This window comes from Stomoxys calcitrans, chromosome 3 (genome assembly GCF_963082655.1).
Source record: "Stomoxys calcitrans chromosome 3, idStoCalc2.1, whole genome shotgun sequence".
Lineage (NCBI taxonomy): Eukaryota > Metazoa > Arthropoda > Insecta > Diptera > Muscidae > Stomoxys > Stomoxys calcitrans.
Genome location: NC_081554.1, coordinates 434074 through 452272, shown reverse-complemented (window position 1 = coordinate 452272; position 18199 = coordinate 434074). Strand labels below are relative to the sequence as shown.

General features: G+C 37.8%; 1 protein-coding gene across 7 annotated transcripts in view; it reads right to left on the bottom strand.

Moving 5' to 3' along the window:
* Positions 1-5447: 5447 nt before the first annotated feature.
* The window catches only part of LOC106083842 (rap1 GTPase-activating protein 1), a 125881-nt gene continuing 113129 nt past the window's right edge, over positions 5448-18199 (bottom strand). For all 7 annotated transcript variants that reach the window (XM_059364189.1, XM_059364190.1, XM_059364191.1 and 4 more), the window contains 3 exons: positions 7970-9649; positions 7383-7901; positions 5448-7319 (listed from right to left, as the gene is read on the bottom strand). In XM_059364189.1, coding sequence (XP_059220172.1) covers positions 7164-7319; positions 7383-7901; positions 7970-9649 — 2355 coding nt within the window. In that variant the 3' untranslated portion in view covers positions 5448-7163. The remainder of the gene's footprint in view (positions 7320-7382; positions 7902-7969; positions 9650-18199) is intronic.

Below are 18199 nucleotides of genomic sequence, written 5' to 3'. Positions count from 1 at the left end.
CCACGTTTGATATAACTGGTGAATCATAAAAATCGGACCAGATTTAGATATAGGTCCCATATAAATGTTTCGGGTAATTTTCGCTTTGAGAACCTTAGCAAGTGTATTTGTTGGGTTCTATCATTCGTCTGCTTGATTCTGTTGAGGTACCTTTTGCCAAGGATGTAGAGGAGATGTTTAAAGATCTTGACCTTGGATAAGCTGGCGAAATGTGGATTTAAATTAAATAAGGTAAAGTGCGTATTTGCTGCATGCTCCATTGAGTTTTTGCCAGAGGGATTCATAAATCTAATAAACACATTGAAGCAATAGAATATGCGGCAAAACCGAAGACAATGTAGGAGCTTCAACGCAAGTCGTACTATGCGACGGTACAGCGGTCTCCACAGATTGATTAGGAGGTTTTGGCGATAGTGTGGGCCGTTCAGAAGTTCTTCAAATACTTGTATGCACGACTTTGGACCTTAATTACAGATCACAAGCCGCTAGTGCAAATTCTTCAACCGAGTAAGTCGGCGTCTATATTATGTATTTTAAGGATGTCAATTTATGCCGATTTTTTTTCCAATTTTAATTTTCACGTGGTCAGCAAAACTAAAGAGAATATAAATGCCGATTATTTATCTCGAATATCACTCTCGAAAAGAATAAACAAGATTGGTGACGCTAAAGACACATTTAACGAGTTTTTGCCAGAGGGATTCATAAATCTAATAAACACATTGAAGCAATAGAATATGCGGCAAAACCGAAGACAATGTAGGAGCTTCAACGCAAGTCGTACTATGCGACGGTACAGCGGTCTCCACAGATTGATTAGGAGGTTTTGGCGATAGTGTGGGCCGTTCAGAAGTTCTTCAAATACTTGTATGCACGACTTTGGACCTTAATTACAGATCACAAGCCGCTAGTGCAAATTCTTCAACCGAGTAAGTCGGCGTCTATATTATGTATTTTAAGGATGTCAATTTATGCCGATTTTTTTCCAATTTTAATTTTCACGTGGTCAGCAAAACTAAAGAGAATATAAATGCCGATTATTTATCTCGAATATCACTCTCGAAAAGAATAAACAAGATTGGTGACGCTAAAGACACATTTAACGACAACAGGTATCGACCAGATACCTGTTACGGCAGAACGCGTGGAAGAAAGGACACACATCTCGGTAAGATTATGCAGTTACTGCAAAGTGGTCGTTGTCTTGCAAAGACTGGTTATAAGTCACCAGAAATGGACTATCGACTGTCATCTGTATGCATAACGTTTGAACACCGACAGTTGTGCAAAATATGCAAACATACCTTCAAAGTGCAAAGACCACCATTGGGAGTACCCCAAGGCTTCAGTGTTCACGTAGATTATGCGGGGCCCTTTGAAGGAGTGATTATTAGCGGTGCTTTCTCATTATTAGCGGTGCTTTCTCCAACTGGTTAGAGGTGAAGGTTACAAAGGCAATTACGGCATCTGCAACGATTACACTGCTACACGAAGTATTTGCTGGCTATGGTGATTGTTTCTGATAATGGAACAAATTTTTCCTCGGCTGAGTTCCATGGTGAAACAATTAAAGGTGATCTCATTTGTGCAACAACCACAAATCATATGGTGCAATCCGCCATTTTGTCATCAAGCTGATCGACGTTTTGCCAACACATACAAAGAAATTTGTGTGCGTGTGTGTACATGATCGGAGAATATGCGAGAAAGAAGATAACAGCAAACAAAAATCTGACATCTTAATACTGTCAAACCTGGTCGGCTGTTAACAGCTGCTCGCTTAAGACCCCCTTATTACATCCGCCTTGGCTAAGTTCAATAGTAATTTGGTGGGGCGTTAGTATCACAATTATACCGCACCATACAACCCGGCCACGAACGGTCAGGCAGAACGAAATGTGCAGACAATGAAAAACGCGTTGAGGGCAATGTGTGTAAAGTTACATCCAGACAGTATATGAAGGGCTAGTTGATGATCAAGTCGTTTATTTCCTTTCGGGAATCCCACGTATGAGTAAATGACTGAAGGGCAAGATAACCAAGCACCTGGTTGACATCGACTACCAAATTTTGTACCAAGGGAAGAAGTATAGGAGGCATATTAATCAAATTCGTGCTGGTGATCAACGCAACGAAAGTATACACAATGGTGTGTCCCCTATTACCAGTGCAGGGAACATAGGCAATCGACCAAACAACGATATGGTTCAGCCAGCAGATTCGAGCAGTGAGCAAAAAAATGAAAGTAACGAAAGGGAGAGTGAACGGGAGTTCAGCGACTATTTTGCGACACTAGAACCGCAATTCCGTAACTTATAACGAACAGCGTTTAGTTACGACAAAAAATCGTTTACACTAACGATTATGTTATTCTATAATTCCTTGTTAACAGAAATCGTTATCTACAATATTTATTCTCTCTGGGAACTCTACCAAAAAAAAAGAAAATCGCAAATTCTGAGCCTTCTACCTGCATTTGGGGGTCAGTGATACAAAAGTTGCCCGGCAAAAGTCCGACCGAAACTGTTATTGCTATAACCAGTCAGGACTCCTATCAGCAGTCCGTCCATTTGGTTCATCTGCAACCATTTGAATGGGAAACGTAGAAATTTTATTCACATTCGCTTAGTATCATGATCAGCGGTCACCAACGATCCATTTTAGGCCACCTTATGCTCCGCAATCCTTTGATGCGGAGTATAACTCCCTCTTCAGAATAACCACAACTACAGCTAACCCGCCATGTTGACGGGAGATTAGACGGAGTTACTACAATTGTAGTCGCGGACAATCAGCAATATGGAATGGAGAGTTTCAGTGAGGGGGCGGGCGGCACCGGCTCTTGCTTAAATACTGAGTGTCTGTAATACTCTATATGGCAAGGCGAGTTATTGACGCATTAGGTAGCCAATCGCCCTAACTTTCCCGCGGCGATTGAAACGAGCTTACTCACTAATGGAGCCTGACGGGGATTGGTACCTCAACATACCAATGTGGCTACAACAACAACCAGCCTGTTAAGGATTTTCTCGCGGGTTTTACTTAATTCCAAAAGTAATAATATTTATACCCTACCCATAGGATGGGGGGCATACTAATTTCGTCATTCCGTTTATAACATCTCGAAATATGAGTCTAAGAATTTTTATTCGAGGGGGAAATTAACTGGGTGTTTATTGCCAGGGAGTTTTCAGAATTGGGCTGTGTGAGATTATTCCCTAATCCCTTTTCCCTTATTCTAAACAAACTTCAAAAAGGGGAAATATCTCCCAGGGAAAAAGGGAGCTATTCTGAATCGATATAAAAGGGAGAATGAGACGATAAAACTTGGGAAAAATTCCCCCAAACAAATGAAAGGGAGCTAGAATAAAAAATTGTGAATTTTTTTTGTTTTTTTTTTTTTTGAAAAAAATGGTAACACTTCTTGTTATTTACGAACAATTTAAAATGTATGAAAATGGTTTTTCACTTTTTCATCAAAATCAAGTACAAATTTCTTAGGTTCTCCCATCATAGAAGATTTACTTAAGTTTTCAATTTTATTGGCACTCCGTTTCGAGTCGGATACTCAAAAGGAGGTCCCTTATCATTGAGCTTAAAGTAGAATCGGGCGGCAGTCATTGATGTGCAAGAAGTCTTCTGCCTGTTCCATAATGGAATGTTCGTGTGCAATTATTCAAAGATACTTGACGCCACATTTGGCAGCATTTACTCCACAGGAGTAACAATAAATCCATAAGTCGCTTTTCGGCAGCACTATGTCCAGGAGCCGTCCCAACCACCAAGAAAGCGGCCGCCGCACGGAAATGTCGATTAGATCTTCAAGTTATAGCTCCATAAAAGTAGGCCTATAGATAATACGGCGTATCAGGCAGACCACCACAGCATTTATGACGACGAAGGAGAAGCAAACCTCTTTATTACGATTCAGCCACCTTAACTCCTTTTGGCAAGGGAAAACGTCAACATGCAGGATGTGTGCCCCGCATGCAATCAGGGCCAACACGACACAACGATTGTTGGATGAAGACGGGTAGTTGGTATCACAATACAGACATATGGTGGCAAGCCGTGCACTATTAAAATACAGAAATTGAAACAAACATTACAAAAGCAACAGTAAACATGTTTTTAAACTTTTTTAGCAACCTTAAAAGCTTATTTTTGTTAATTTTTTCATTTTATGTTCTTTTTTCCAAGTCAAATGTTTAGCCAAAATAAAAGAGCTCAAGCAAAACAGCTGTTTTCGATAATTCGAAATTCCCTCTCCCAATTCAATCAGAATAGAAGCATTTTATTAGAAGGAGAGTTTATTCCCAGGGAGTTTTCAGAATTGGGCTGAATATGCTTCATTTGTCCTCAAACAATCCAGCAAAATTGCAAAGTGCCTTTTGTAGATTTTTACCTAATCTGCAAGAAATTAAAGCCATGTATTATTGAATAATGAGTTTTAAGTTCGCTCTTTATTATTTTCTTTTAGCATTCAAGATTTTAACAAAAAAGGGTAAAAATAAAAACAGTTTCTTTCGGCCACTTTAGACAAATTCAAAATTGTGGTACATTTGTATGTGTATGGTTGTGTATGTATTTCGGTAAATATTTCAAAATTAAACAACAGAGTTTTGTGACAGGCCACTTGTGGCGATACCTTCGTCCTCCAATGATGCGAATGACACTGTGTGTATGTGTGTTTGTTTGTGTGAATTAACTCTTGTTCTGAGTTTAAGGTGTGTGTTTTTTTATTTTAATTTCATATCTTTGTTTAACAACAGCATTAAAACTAAGTAAATTGCGGGCTTTTGACATGTTCTCTACTTCCCTCCAAACATTTGGAAGTGACTTTCTCACTCCCTCGCAGAATAGTCACTTTTTAGGTCCTTTTGTATGATAGTTTGTAGAGATTTCAAGATTTACAACAACAAAATGCATTACTGTCGAAATTCTATCATTCATGTTTCGCTAATTAGTTTCTCATAATCAACTGTTATCGCTCAAAAAAACCCAAACAAGAGAATGTATGTTAACTTAGCCTTCTGTAATGAAGAAAGGCCGGTAGCACAGAGGGATAGCATACGCCTCACAATCGTAAGGTTGGCTGTTCAAATCCCAGTCAGGGAAAATCATTGCAAAGAAAATCTTCGATTATTAATCTTGATTTGGAAAAGAAATAAATTAGAAAGAGAAATAAAAATAAGCCTCACTCTAAAAGGTAAAAAAAGACATTTGGCAAATAAATTTTTATTTTTATAAATGACGTTGATAATCGAATTTTACACTTTTTTTAGTCCCTATTTAGTCACTCATAGGTATATATCGCCAAGTGGCACGTTTTCTCCCGTACCGAGACACTAATTAGAGTAAAAAATGATATCGCCTGAGATTGTTTTCAACTTCCTTGAGTGCAGATTTAGTGACTCGCACGATAGAAAATGTTTGGAGGGTTGTAGAACATTTGCATTTTGATTTCTATTTATGTTTGTATGTGTGTGTATATGTATGTATATATTTATGTAAATACGGCAATAGATCCAGTGTCCATTGCCTAAGAGATATAAATAATTATAAAATTACTTAAAAAAGGTTAAAGATAAAAAATAGAGAATACTTATGTACAAGGAGCGGGAGAAACGGAGTGGATGTGAACAGTTCTCTGTAGTTGCAAAGTCTGTGCTGTGCTTTTTATAGTGAATTTGTTGGTGGTAGGTTCCCGTTGATGAGGGGAACTTTAAGTGGGCGTTTGGGGGGAGTGATACAAATATGAATGATCGGTTCATACAGGTTGATGTCACATACTACTGTTATTATTTGGTATAATGATTCTCTACTTTTTGTGTTTTGTGATTTCATTGCGACACCTTGGACACACTAAACAGCCGGTTTTCATGTGGTGAATAACGGAAGGTTTGGCCCCACGGCCCAAGAAAACATTGAGTTTGGATGGCCCCGATTTGAATTGAATAAAAGAGCATGGAAATTTAAGGAGTTTAGGATACAATTTGTTTTGTTTAAAGTTGAACGGCTTGTCCAATGCCTCTTGTACCTGCATCTATTTAAGGACCAATGAATAGACATTGCTGTAAACTAAGAACGGCGAAGCACAAAAAAATATACGAAAGACAGTTCTTGTTAAGGAGATTCATGGCGAGAGAAAAGCCAATTGTAGGCAGGGAACCTCGCATTTTAGAAGTCTGCAGCAAGGTATGGCTCGCCTGGGTTTTCGGGCCAGGGACATTTTTTATTGCTGTTATATACTCTTTTTTTTTGGGGGGGATACCTTTTTTTATCAAATCTATAATGGCCTGTGACCAAGAAGTGGATACGTATTCACAACGTTTGGCACGGTGAGCAGTGTGTCTCGGTGTGGTGTTTTCGCAGTGCTACGAACATGTTTCATACTTTCTAAATAATTATTAAATAAATACTGAATTAATAAATTGTTTGTTATTTTCCATTTCACTACAAGCTCATTTCGATAACATTTTCGATTTCGATTCGATTACTTTTTATGATCTACTACTTTATTGTGGTTAACAAAAATGGTTGTACCATAATCCCTATAGGTTTCTAAGCTGATGATAATCGTCGCGATAATGCCAAATGTGATTGTTGGAGCTTGCTGCGAGATTGATGGATTGGTTTCGTATCTTAATGTACAAATAGGGAGACGAAGTTCGTATCTTCCAATCTTGCCGAGGGTGGTGTTGTGGGTGGTTTTTCTAATATCTAAAAGTATATACTTAAGTTTACTTTTTGGTGTAAATATTTGTGTTGGTGTGAGTTTGAAGACAGGGGGACAAAGGTTAGTTCATCGTCGTCGCCATCGCCGCCGCTCCATATTGTGCTAGGGCACGCGCGAAGGTCAAAGGGGCTACATTTCATTTCATTTCATTTCTGTTCGTTTGTTTTTGCATTCGCTGTGAATGAATTTGAACGCATCCACTCGTCGAACGATTGTTTGTAGCGGCTGCTCGAGAGATCGCTTCTTCAAGAAATATTCACAGGTGTATTTTGCATTAAGCGCTTAGCATTATTCGGGGTTAGCAAGTGTTTTACACGGCACAATTGGTTATTGGTTTTGTAATAATGATTTGCTTTGCAAACTTCGATTTTAACGTAATTCAAAATTCTTGCTGTAGAACAGTTCGTTGTGTCAACGGCCTCTTTTAAATGGGTGAAATGGAGAGGGGAGATGCAGCCACTTCCGGCACGTATTCCTTGAGTAGATCTCGCAAGCGTAGGATTTCTTTGCCAGCGGCCGCCAGATCTCCCTGCAGTGAAAGTTCTCGTTCCCGGTAGCGTTTGATGTCGCGTTGACAGGTCTGTAAAGGGCAAGAAACATGCGTGAGTGAGGGCGGCAGCCATGCGGTTTAGCCGGTACTTACCACATTCTGGCGCAACAAATCCAATTTGTCGCACTTAAGGCGTGTAACCTCCTGTCTCAGATTCTCAATTACAACTATTGTCTCATTGCTGGGCGACGAACCCATAATAGTCTGCGAGCCATCTAAGCATAGCGAACACGCCTTGGTATTAGCTTCGGCGGAGGACATCGATTCCAGGCCAGTATCACTGTCGATGTACGCAGCGCCACCGTCCAAATGAGCCATCATTGGATCGAGATCTACACTATTGAGACTGGAATCGTCACTAGTCTCTGACATGGTAGCTGCTCCGCCAGCTGCAGCACCTACACCAGCATTGGAGTTCGGAACGTTTGTTGCGGAATTATTCCCATTTTGCATGTCCTTGCCTGCACAGTGGCCATTGTTGTTATTGGCGCTAGCACTGCCGTTGCCATTCTGTAAAGGACCACGCGAAGTGATGTCGGGAGACGACGATGTTGATTCGTTTGACGACTTGGATTTCGAAGAAGACTTTGAGGAAGTAGTTCGACTACAAGTCTGAAATATTAAAAAAAAAATGTAAAGACATTGACATGGATGGTAAAGAAATTCGGTTTGGAACTTACGTTTAGGTTAGGCGTTTCAGTTAGACTCGTATCTTTCTTCGAATGAGTGCTGGTAGCGGATGTATTCATTTTGGTTGATACACAGAACTTCTCTCCGTTTGCGATATTACTGGTGTCCACGCTTTGCGAACGTACGCGAGAAATCAAAGCTTTTTTGACGGTGTCAATAAAACGCGATCCCGCCGTGGTAGTGTCCGCCTTTGGCGTTTCCGGTATGGGACTGACAGCAACAGTGCCGGAAAGATCTGCTCCCAGAAATTCTCTAGTCTTCTCTTTCAGCTCATCAACCAGATTTTGTAAAAGAGACGTTCGAGTCCTTAGTTCTAGTTTAGCAAATTTCTCCGCTTTGTAGCAGGCGTTCTCTGCGTTGATCAATTTCGTCAAAATGAATTCCTTAAATTCCTGGCCCTTGCGGAACACAGCGGGGTTTGGCAACGTCGGCCCGAAGAAAGGTACGTCATCGCGTGCCGTTACACTTACTTTGTAACGGGTATTCGGGGTGTTGGGCTCTAGCGGTTGAATAACAATGAAAGCGTGCAGGAAGTGGCTGGCTATCATGTCTGGCGAGAATGGTGTATTCGATTCTTGGAAAACAATGGCCACGATGTCATTGCCAATGTGTCGTTTGCGTTGCAATTGTTGCGGATCACCCTCCGTGTGGGGCAGCATGGTGGAAACGTGAAAAATAACTTCTCGCTCTTTGAACACTTCATAGATGGCAGTATCTCCGGTATGGCCATTTTGTATATCCAAGCCACCGCGATATCCCTTGTGGTCTTTCAGCCTGATGCGCTGGCCCAACACGTCGAGGAACTCCTCAAAGGCAGGCGAGGATTTGTTATTACTGAAGAGCTCTTCCTCGGTGGTTTGGCCATATCTTTGGTATAAAACGCCGAATTTGAAATTGGATACTAGAACATGTTCGTCGTAGACACCAATCAGTTGGGAGGCTTTTGGGCACAATACGGGCATGAAACTGTCAACGTTGACATTGTCCTTCAGCAATCGAACCATCTTATTGGGGCTGGGATGGGGGGCCACGCAGGACATTGGTATTAGCTCATGCATAGTGCCCGTCTTTAGGCGCAACAGGATGCGAATGTGCTCTTGGTTGGCGACATTCTCCGATTTAATCGAAATCAGTACAGGACCCAGCAGTTCGTCGTGTCCCACCAAATTCGAGTGCTCTCGGCCAGCATAGAAACGCCGATAGCATTTAGCCGTATCGTCTGTTTCAAATTTTGCCATCCATGTTGTTTGTGGCAGTATTGGGGCGCCACGTGAATCGTATGTGCACTCATGCTCAGTACCATCCACCCAGTAACCACTGGCAGGTAACACAATCATAGGATAAGGATCACCCTTGGATAGAACGTCTTCCAGCAGCCTTTGCGAGGCTGGTATAGTCGACACAATAGACGATTGTGACGATGACTGTGATTGGTAATGGTGACCATTGGACAGTAGCTGACCCCCCGATGCTGTTATGATTCCACTCAATTGAGGCGATGCAGGGGTGCTACTCGACGTAGCCGATATGGAATGTCGCAAGGTTGCGCGGCCAGAATGCTGCAGACTGTGATGTGTGCCATGATGAGATGAGTGTCCTATGCTGTGGCTGATATCATGTGCCGAATGTGGGTTGGGCACACGTTCCTCATTGGAAGAGCGGTGATGTGTCTGCAAAAAAAACAAAATACAAAGTAAATCCATTATTCAAAGTTGCAAATACACTCTGACTATAAAATAAACTCAGGGAAAGGACGACAAAGTCGACACAGAGTTTCATTCAGTACACAATCGTCGTCATTCCAACCATCCAGGACAACCGTGAAACCAACTTATGACTTCACTCGACCCTTAGCATTTGTTGAGGCTGAAAGAGTGAATCACAAAGCGTTGTGCATCAAAACAAGTAACAGCACTGATGCTTAAGGGTGGGCATGCTAATGACTAATAAGGTGACGTTGTATTCTCTAACGATTCATCTTGTAAAATCGTTACCATCCACCCATGCCGATGTCATGGGTGAAAACGAATGGATGACATAGAACCCAGATTACAAAAGCAAAAAACCTCCAGTATTCAAATTACAGATTCACTGAAGGTATTTCATTGCGAAAGCTTCAAGGAGCAGAGAATCTAATTGTACGGCAATGGTTAATGGCTATCGCAACTTTTTTTTGCCAAAACTTGCTTGAAGTTCTAAAGGCCGTTGTTTATAATGCCCATTGTTTCCACAAGAGAAAACAAAATGAAAGTGATCACTTCAAATGCTCATGAACCTATTCTTTGGCTGCTGTCTCCTATTGTCCCAGCTAAGTGATAGATGGTATCATTGTTTAAATCTATACCGCGACAAATCGAACAAACAATACGGCCAATTTTGTTTTCCACACCAATGTCACAGTTCTACATTTGAAGTACACCATGTTCTACTTACTCCAACGCTTACAACGCTTCTTTTATCTTTGCTATCACATATGAAGACGTGACAAAACCACATCAAGACGATACAAGAACACGTTGAACTAGGAATGTTTGGAGAAATACCCACATCTGTATAGAACACAAGAGAAACTTGTTCGAATAGTTTTAGCCGTGGTTAATCGATTATGAATTATAAAAAATTAGCTTACAGTTAACATAATATTTATTTAAGAACGTTAACTGTTTTATCTTCTACATGGAAGCTCTCTCACAATCTCATAAATGCTCATGGTTTGTTTGTTTACCCAAAGTGAATTTTCTCGCTCATTTTCTTATGGAGAAAAATACTAACTAAGCGGCTTGGCTTATCCCATTATTGGTAAGCGTATAAAATAGAAAACATATGGTGTCATCATTCAATCGGAATGAGAATACTACAAGTACTAAAAGAGGATAAATGCAAAACATTTATTTAATGAATAAACCGTCTGCAAAGCAAAAAATTTGCTAGCAATTTAAAAAAATTAACAATTATGAAAGATTTATTTATAAAATTACTAATTTTTTTATTTTGTTGATATTTGATACAAATACCCGTATTCACAAAACTTAATGCACCTTTAAAGTTGGTTTATTTGACAGTTAAATTTGTAATAAAAAAACACCATGTAAAATAACTGCATCTTAAAGGCGCTATTACACGGCATGTAGATGTCTTATGGCATGTCACTTTTTGTATTCACATGTAATTGAAAATGTTTGTCAATTTACATACGATTCATCATTTTTTTATGCGTAATAATTGTTAAAGTTGTGAGAAAACTGGGTAAATCATAAATTTGTGAAAACAATTTAATTTGGGTTACTTTCATTCGACTGACAACATAAAACAGCTGATTTCTTTATGTTTTTGTCAGAAGGAATAGAGCACGCTCTAATCGAGAACAAATACATGTGCTATTTTGAAAAGTGATTTTCATATGTTAGTTTCGTTTGTATCACACGACATGTACAACTCAACATGTGCTACATTTGACATGTCATAAGACAACTACGTGCCGTGTAATAGAGCCTTGAGCAGGATTATCTGTTCTACCATTGGAATACGTATAAAAACGTTGACAAAATATAATTTTTGTAAACATATAAGACATTTTGTGTTGATACACACAATCTTGCCTTAATATTACACTAGAATTTTTTGTTTTTAAGTGCTATAGTAAGCGTAAAATTAGTACTTTTTAACACATATTTCATTTCTATTTTTTTATATGGAGTTTGACAGTTATTCACTTGAAAAGACGAATAGAGTATTAAACCTTATGGTACACAGATAAAGCCGCTATTACACGGCATGTAGTTGTCTTATGGCATGCCACTTTTTGTATTCACATGTAATTTAAAATTTTTGTCAAAACTGTCAATTTATATACGATTCATCATTAAATGATGAATACGATTCACCTAAAAACGTGCGCAAATCTGATTTTATTAATGCATAAAAATTGTTAACGTTTTGAGGAAGGTGGTTACATCATAAATTTGATTCCTTTATGTTTTTATCAGAAAGAATACATGTGCTATTTTGAAAAGTGATTTTCATATGTTAGTTATTGGCTTGTCGAAAGGCGGCAAAAATATCCGACGAAAATTTTTCCCAAATTCTTAGGAGTGAGATTTCTGGAATCCGTTTTTAGTTAGTACATTTGATGGATTCAAAAATAAAAAAAAAAACAAATTAATGGCGATGAGCCAGCAGGTGCTGTTTTATGTCAATGTAATTAAATCCACCTTTCTTCGCTAAATGGTTATAAAATATTAAAACAATTATTTTTTTGTAATTACTTTTTAGCGTAGGAAAAAAAGATTTTTTATTTCTTCAAAACAAATTTTTTTAAATATTCTTTAAAAAAAATCTTTTTTAAAAAATTTAATATAATTACTATGTCAATATATATGTTCTAAATTATGAATAAATAAAATTTCATCCAAATTGGCCTGGGATTCGACGTAGTGGGTTAAAATTTTGTCTTTAAAATGTTTATTGAAAATTGTCTATGAAATGTTATTGAAATTTATCAAAACCTTTCTTTTAGAAAAAAATATTTTGAGGATGCCCGGGCCTGGGCAACATTTTGCCTTTAGACAATATTTTATTTATACTTTGCCTTTAGAAAAAACTGTCTTTCAAATTTTATCTTTACATGGAGAAAATTTTATTTTGTGATTTTTCATTTTGTTTCTATTTGGAACAGAAAAGCATTATAAAAAACTTTAAAAATGTCTAAGCAAAATGTAGTGCCGCAAAATGCATTGAGCAGACCCAAAAAATTTATTGAAATTTTGGCTTCATAAAATAATTTCGAAGTAGGCAGGGCAAAAGTTTGTCTTTAGAAAAATTTTCACTGATATATAGACTTGAGAAAAAAAATCTTTAGAATGTAGTCTTTAAAAAAAGTTTATTGAAATGTTGTCTTTAGGAAAAATTTTAATAAAATTTTGTCATTTTAATGAAATTTTGTCTTAAAAAAAAATGTAATGAAATTTTATCTTCAAAAATTCAAATGGGGTCCGGCCCGGGCTGAAGAGAATGTTACGCTGAATTGTGACAAAGTTTTGTCTTTAAAAATATTACGCTGAAACTTTGTCACTTGACAAAATTTTATTAAAATTTTGTACTTATGAAAAATAATTTTAATGTGGTCCGCGGGCTATTTCTATGAAAACATGAAACGAAAAAAATATTTTACATTTTTCTTTTCATACGAATTCATGGTGACAAAATGTCTTTAATAGGTCATGAAAATTAAAAAAAAAAAAAACTTTTCATTTTGTCTTTTTATAGAAACAGAATTGAACCCCTGGTCTGATCGACTTTTATTCGTCAGATCGGTCTGCACAGCAGATAAATCCAAATATTGTCCTGTCTACATTATAATTCGGACGATTGTCGTCAAGTCTAATACATTTAACTGTTCCAAATCGCATAGAAATCGTGCAATAAATGCGTCCTTTATGGGGTCTTGACCATGAATCGGCAGACGGACCATATTTAGCACGGATGTCCAGGGGCCTTATAAAACTCATTGTTGCAAATTTTGGCCAAATCGGATAAAAAAATATGGGGCTTAAATACTTAAGACGGTTCATCAGGGTATTTATATGGGTGCGAATGAAAGACTTTATCCGATCTGGCATAATAACCTATTTGAGTGTTGTTTATGGCATTTTTTAATCGAAAACCCGAAATTTAAAATATTTTTACCTAATATCTATTGAAATCTCTATACAACACTAAAAGACTTCGACGAAACTGTGCAAAATCGTTCAAGATCAATGAATCGGGTCAAATCCGGTTTTAATCGATTAAGAACAATTAATTTATGCAATACATGAAGTTTTGACGTTCTTGTTTGCTACAGCTAAATAAAATTGGAAAAGGTCCCTAGAGACCTCATCGTGATCGAAGGGTTAACGTTCAGATTATTGCACTGAGTACAAAAATTAACGAATTGTCAGTGGTTTGAATAAACAATTTTGCTCCAAGAATTTTTAGGTCGTTATTGAACACTAAAGGGGATTATTCAGGTTTTGCCTCCTGCAAACCATAACCCCTTTCACTTTTATATTTCTTTAAATATCAGTAGATTAACTCATTGTTTGTTTGTCAAGCTATCCTATTTGATGGCCAGGCGGAGATTATTCCATTCAAACTCCTAATTTTGTGGTCTATTCATAATGTCTAAGGAGATTTTCTTGGCGAGTTTTACGTTTTTTCCTTTTCCTGTCTTAACTTCAAATGTCATTGACTTCGGACGGACGATTTTTGTTTTGGTTTGCCAGAAAAAGAAAACAACGCCACAAACATGACTGCTTGCTCGTATATCTAGAGACCAACCCAATGTTGGCGCGTCTGCAAAACACACGAAAACAGAGGACGCACAAAACAACGCCATGACACGGCACATCGACTTTGCCATCCACTTCTTCATCACAGATTAAGTAAAAATAGATGAGAAAATGGATTGGGAAGTTCACATCCACGAAATACGGAAGACTTTAAATTCAAACAAATTGTCTAAAGTTGTGAAGCGGCGAAGAGTAGTCTTGGGGGTCAGAAGGAGATGATGGCTATACGAACACAGACAAATAGTTGAGATAACAAGATAGCAAAAAAAAAAAAACATTAAAATATGAATAAAACAACAATTTTTGGCACTCACAAATGTGTAGCAACATTTTTGATAAAAAATAAAAATGGTTTTAGCAAATGCAGTTTTTAATAGATCATAAGCTTTGAGTGTGAACGTTTAGACCCCAAACAGAACACGAGTACACATTAATGACTGAATATTTATCTGCTTTTAAATCACAGATAAATTGTTTTTTGTTTTCTTCCAAAATTAAGTCGAAATGTGACTACTGGGTGGGAGACTCACAACTGGTCTGGTTGTACGGTTAGCACAGCCGTTGTGCTACTAAAGGGCAAATTTGTCGTTTTTTAAACGTCCCCTTATTTGGCTACCCTATGATTTTATTGATAAGAAAAATTTTTTGAAAATTTATTAATGCACTGAAAAAATGTTTGTCTTAATTTTAAAGATTCGAGCCAAACATCAGCATACTTAATTTATAGATGATCAATTTTTCAACTTTTTAAGGAAACATTCCGTTTGGTAAAAAAAAAATTGTCTTCATATAAAGGAATTTTTGTTTTAAATAGTAGATTAAAATAAGATGATAAGTTAAAAAAAAAAAAGATTTTATCAAAAAATCTTCATTAGAGAGTCACCTATGAAGTCAAATAAGAATCAATCAGCAATCAAAATTTGAAACGGATGGTCATGTCCGTTAGTAAATAAGAAATTTAATTTAAATATAACATCTTCATTTTAAAGTTTTGGTTCTTGACCCGTTTTCATTGCTAAAATCCTACGAATAAGGAAAAATCTTAAATTTTGCGACAATTTTTTGTTTTCATTGTATGTATTAAAACTTTTATTTTTATACGCAAATTTCCCAAAATTTTACGTTTATAGAAAATTTTGCCTACATTTCCTGATTGGAATTCTTGATAACTCTGAAACCGAATTTTTCATTTGATTTCTATGAAAATTGGCAAACCGGCTTGTGTTATTCCCTTTTCTTTGTGGATTTCAAAGCAAGAATAATTTTCTGCATCTTAAATCAAGTCTCATTTAAATGTTCACGATTCGATCTGCGAATTATTAGACAACCTTCATGTGGCAATCATCAGCTTCCCCCAAATAGTAATCAAACTTCTTTCACAAACTACAGACGTCTGCACCATGGACAGACAGTCAAATTGTTTTTTCCGGTCGTTAAACACTTGACGTGTGAAATCATCTTCAGTGGCTGTGGCTGTGCTGCGAAAGCTCGTCGTCACCACTCTCGCCAAAAGATTAGAGAAGAAGAATAAAAAGTATTACCATATTTGCAAAGTGGTTAATATTTGAAATTGCCAACACTTATAATTGAAACGATAAATTTATTCGCTTGAACTTGAAATCATGGGGGTGGGTGTTGTTTGCTTGGTAAGCGGCTCACAATTTCTTCCCTGGGGCTGGGGCTAACCCACACGCCAGCTTGCTGCGTTTTTTAGGAAAAGTGAAATGACGAGAATACAAACGAATAAAAGAAACACAAACATGACCTAATTGCGATCACTTCCCAAATTAGTCGACGCTGCATCGCAATATTCGATAAAAACAAATTTCTTATTTCAAAAACAATGCAAACAATAAACATAAAAGGAAACACTACAACAGTAAAGAAACAAAGCGAGAGTATATTCGTTGGGAAAACATCAAATTCTGGATCTGCTGATGTAATAGCTTATGCTTGGCTACATTTTGATTCCAGGGAATTTTTAGTTTAAGGTTTCTCAAAACAGTTGGGCATATGGGAGAACATCTTCCCATGTCACTTTTAACAGAGTGTCTCGTAAATTCCATACCCTTTGTCATTGTTCCACTTCAGTGCATTTTGCCGGTTGTCTACAGACATTTAATTAATGTATCCAGTTTATGGAGTATATGGAGAATGGAAATATAATCTTAATTCACTTCCCATTTCTTTGCAAACTAACCATCAGCACACCGAGGGACGTTTCGAGCTACAAAAATAAGAATTTTGTTCACATGACTAAAGTTTTCCCATTGGAAAAAGAATGGCAAACCACACCACACACCGTTTGCGGTGGGACAGTCAGCTAGCTAGCTGATTACCTGAGAACGAGGAACACCTTCTGACTCGGACCACCGACCATCACATTTCAGGGAATCATCACAAGAAAAATGCTGAAATGTAAAAATAACGACGCCAAAGTCCATCATGCAAAACGCAAAGCATGAACCAACAACCAACAACGTCAAACGAACGACCCACCCATATTTGTGACGGCAAACTTCCCACCACCAGGGGAATGGCGGAATGAGCCCCAAACGCCGTAGACGATTTTCTTTAAATTGTAATCAACTGTTTTTAGTGTTACAAAGTTATGATTACGTGAGATTTGAATATTTTCGTCTGACTTTGTTACTGGTGCGGCGGGGTGTTTTTGTTTACTTCGAAGATTTACCTCATATTACGTGAGCCTTAACGCTTGGCTTATTTGTCAAGCTTACTATAAATGAGTAAAAATACATACAGCGACAAAAATTATTGTTATGATTTACAAATATAGTGCTGGTGGTTATAACCATCACTATGGAATGGGCAATATATTCGTATGTCATTCAACCTCTCGGAATAACGATTACTTGGTAGGTATATACTCTTGATCATCGTAAAATTCTCAGACGATTAAGCGATGTTCATCCGATAAAGCGATGTTCATCATCATATCTGAGGGAGCCTTTATCCAAATATGAACCGACGACGTCCATACGCAATCCCCAAAAACCTACATCAATAAAAAATATGTGTGCAAAATTTCACGCCATTCCATAATGGAATGTTTATGGGCAAATTTGCAAAATTTCCATCGAATAAGAAAATTTCTGCATTTTTTTTTACCAAGATCTTAGGTGGAAAAGTCCTCAGTTAATAGCAAAAGTTCTAAGTTTAATTTTTTTTCTGTGTATGTTAGAACGATGGTATGGTTGTACATGTCTATGGTGTATTGTGTATAATGGACGACCTCATATGCAGAAGTTTCATGGCGTTACTGACAAACGCGTTGAACGCCACCACCAAAGTAGATACTCTATGCGCCATCGCAAAGGTAATGGCAATGGGCTCAAGCGTATCCACTGCCATCAACCAGAATCTGATATCAGGCGGTAGATGATGAAACCACCATTAGCAAAGATAATAGAACGTGCCTGAGTTTCCAATGTCAAAAGGAACAGCTTTGGGTTCGCATGTGAACGGATATGACAACAATATACCAATTATATCCTCGATTTTTGAGATTCCATCAAGATGGACGATTCCTAGAATTTCCACCAGTTCATGGGAATTAATGCTGCGTTAAAATCGCAATGCTTCTCCAAACAATTATTGAAGATACGTGCATAAGTTTCGTCCGTCCAATCCCATCCATTCTTCTGCCCAAAAAGAGTTGGTAATTAATTGAATGGCTGCAATTGCAGCTAACCCACGATATGGCGACCAGTAACAAATGAGCAACGCGTGTGCCTACTTGGCTGCCACAAGTATTTGAACACACCCGCGCACTGCAGTGAGCGCGATGAAACGAGGTCAACCTCCATCTGACTATGCACAAATGCACGTTCATGCGTAAATGTGCACACATTTACACATTCATACTCATAC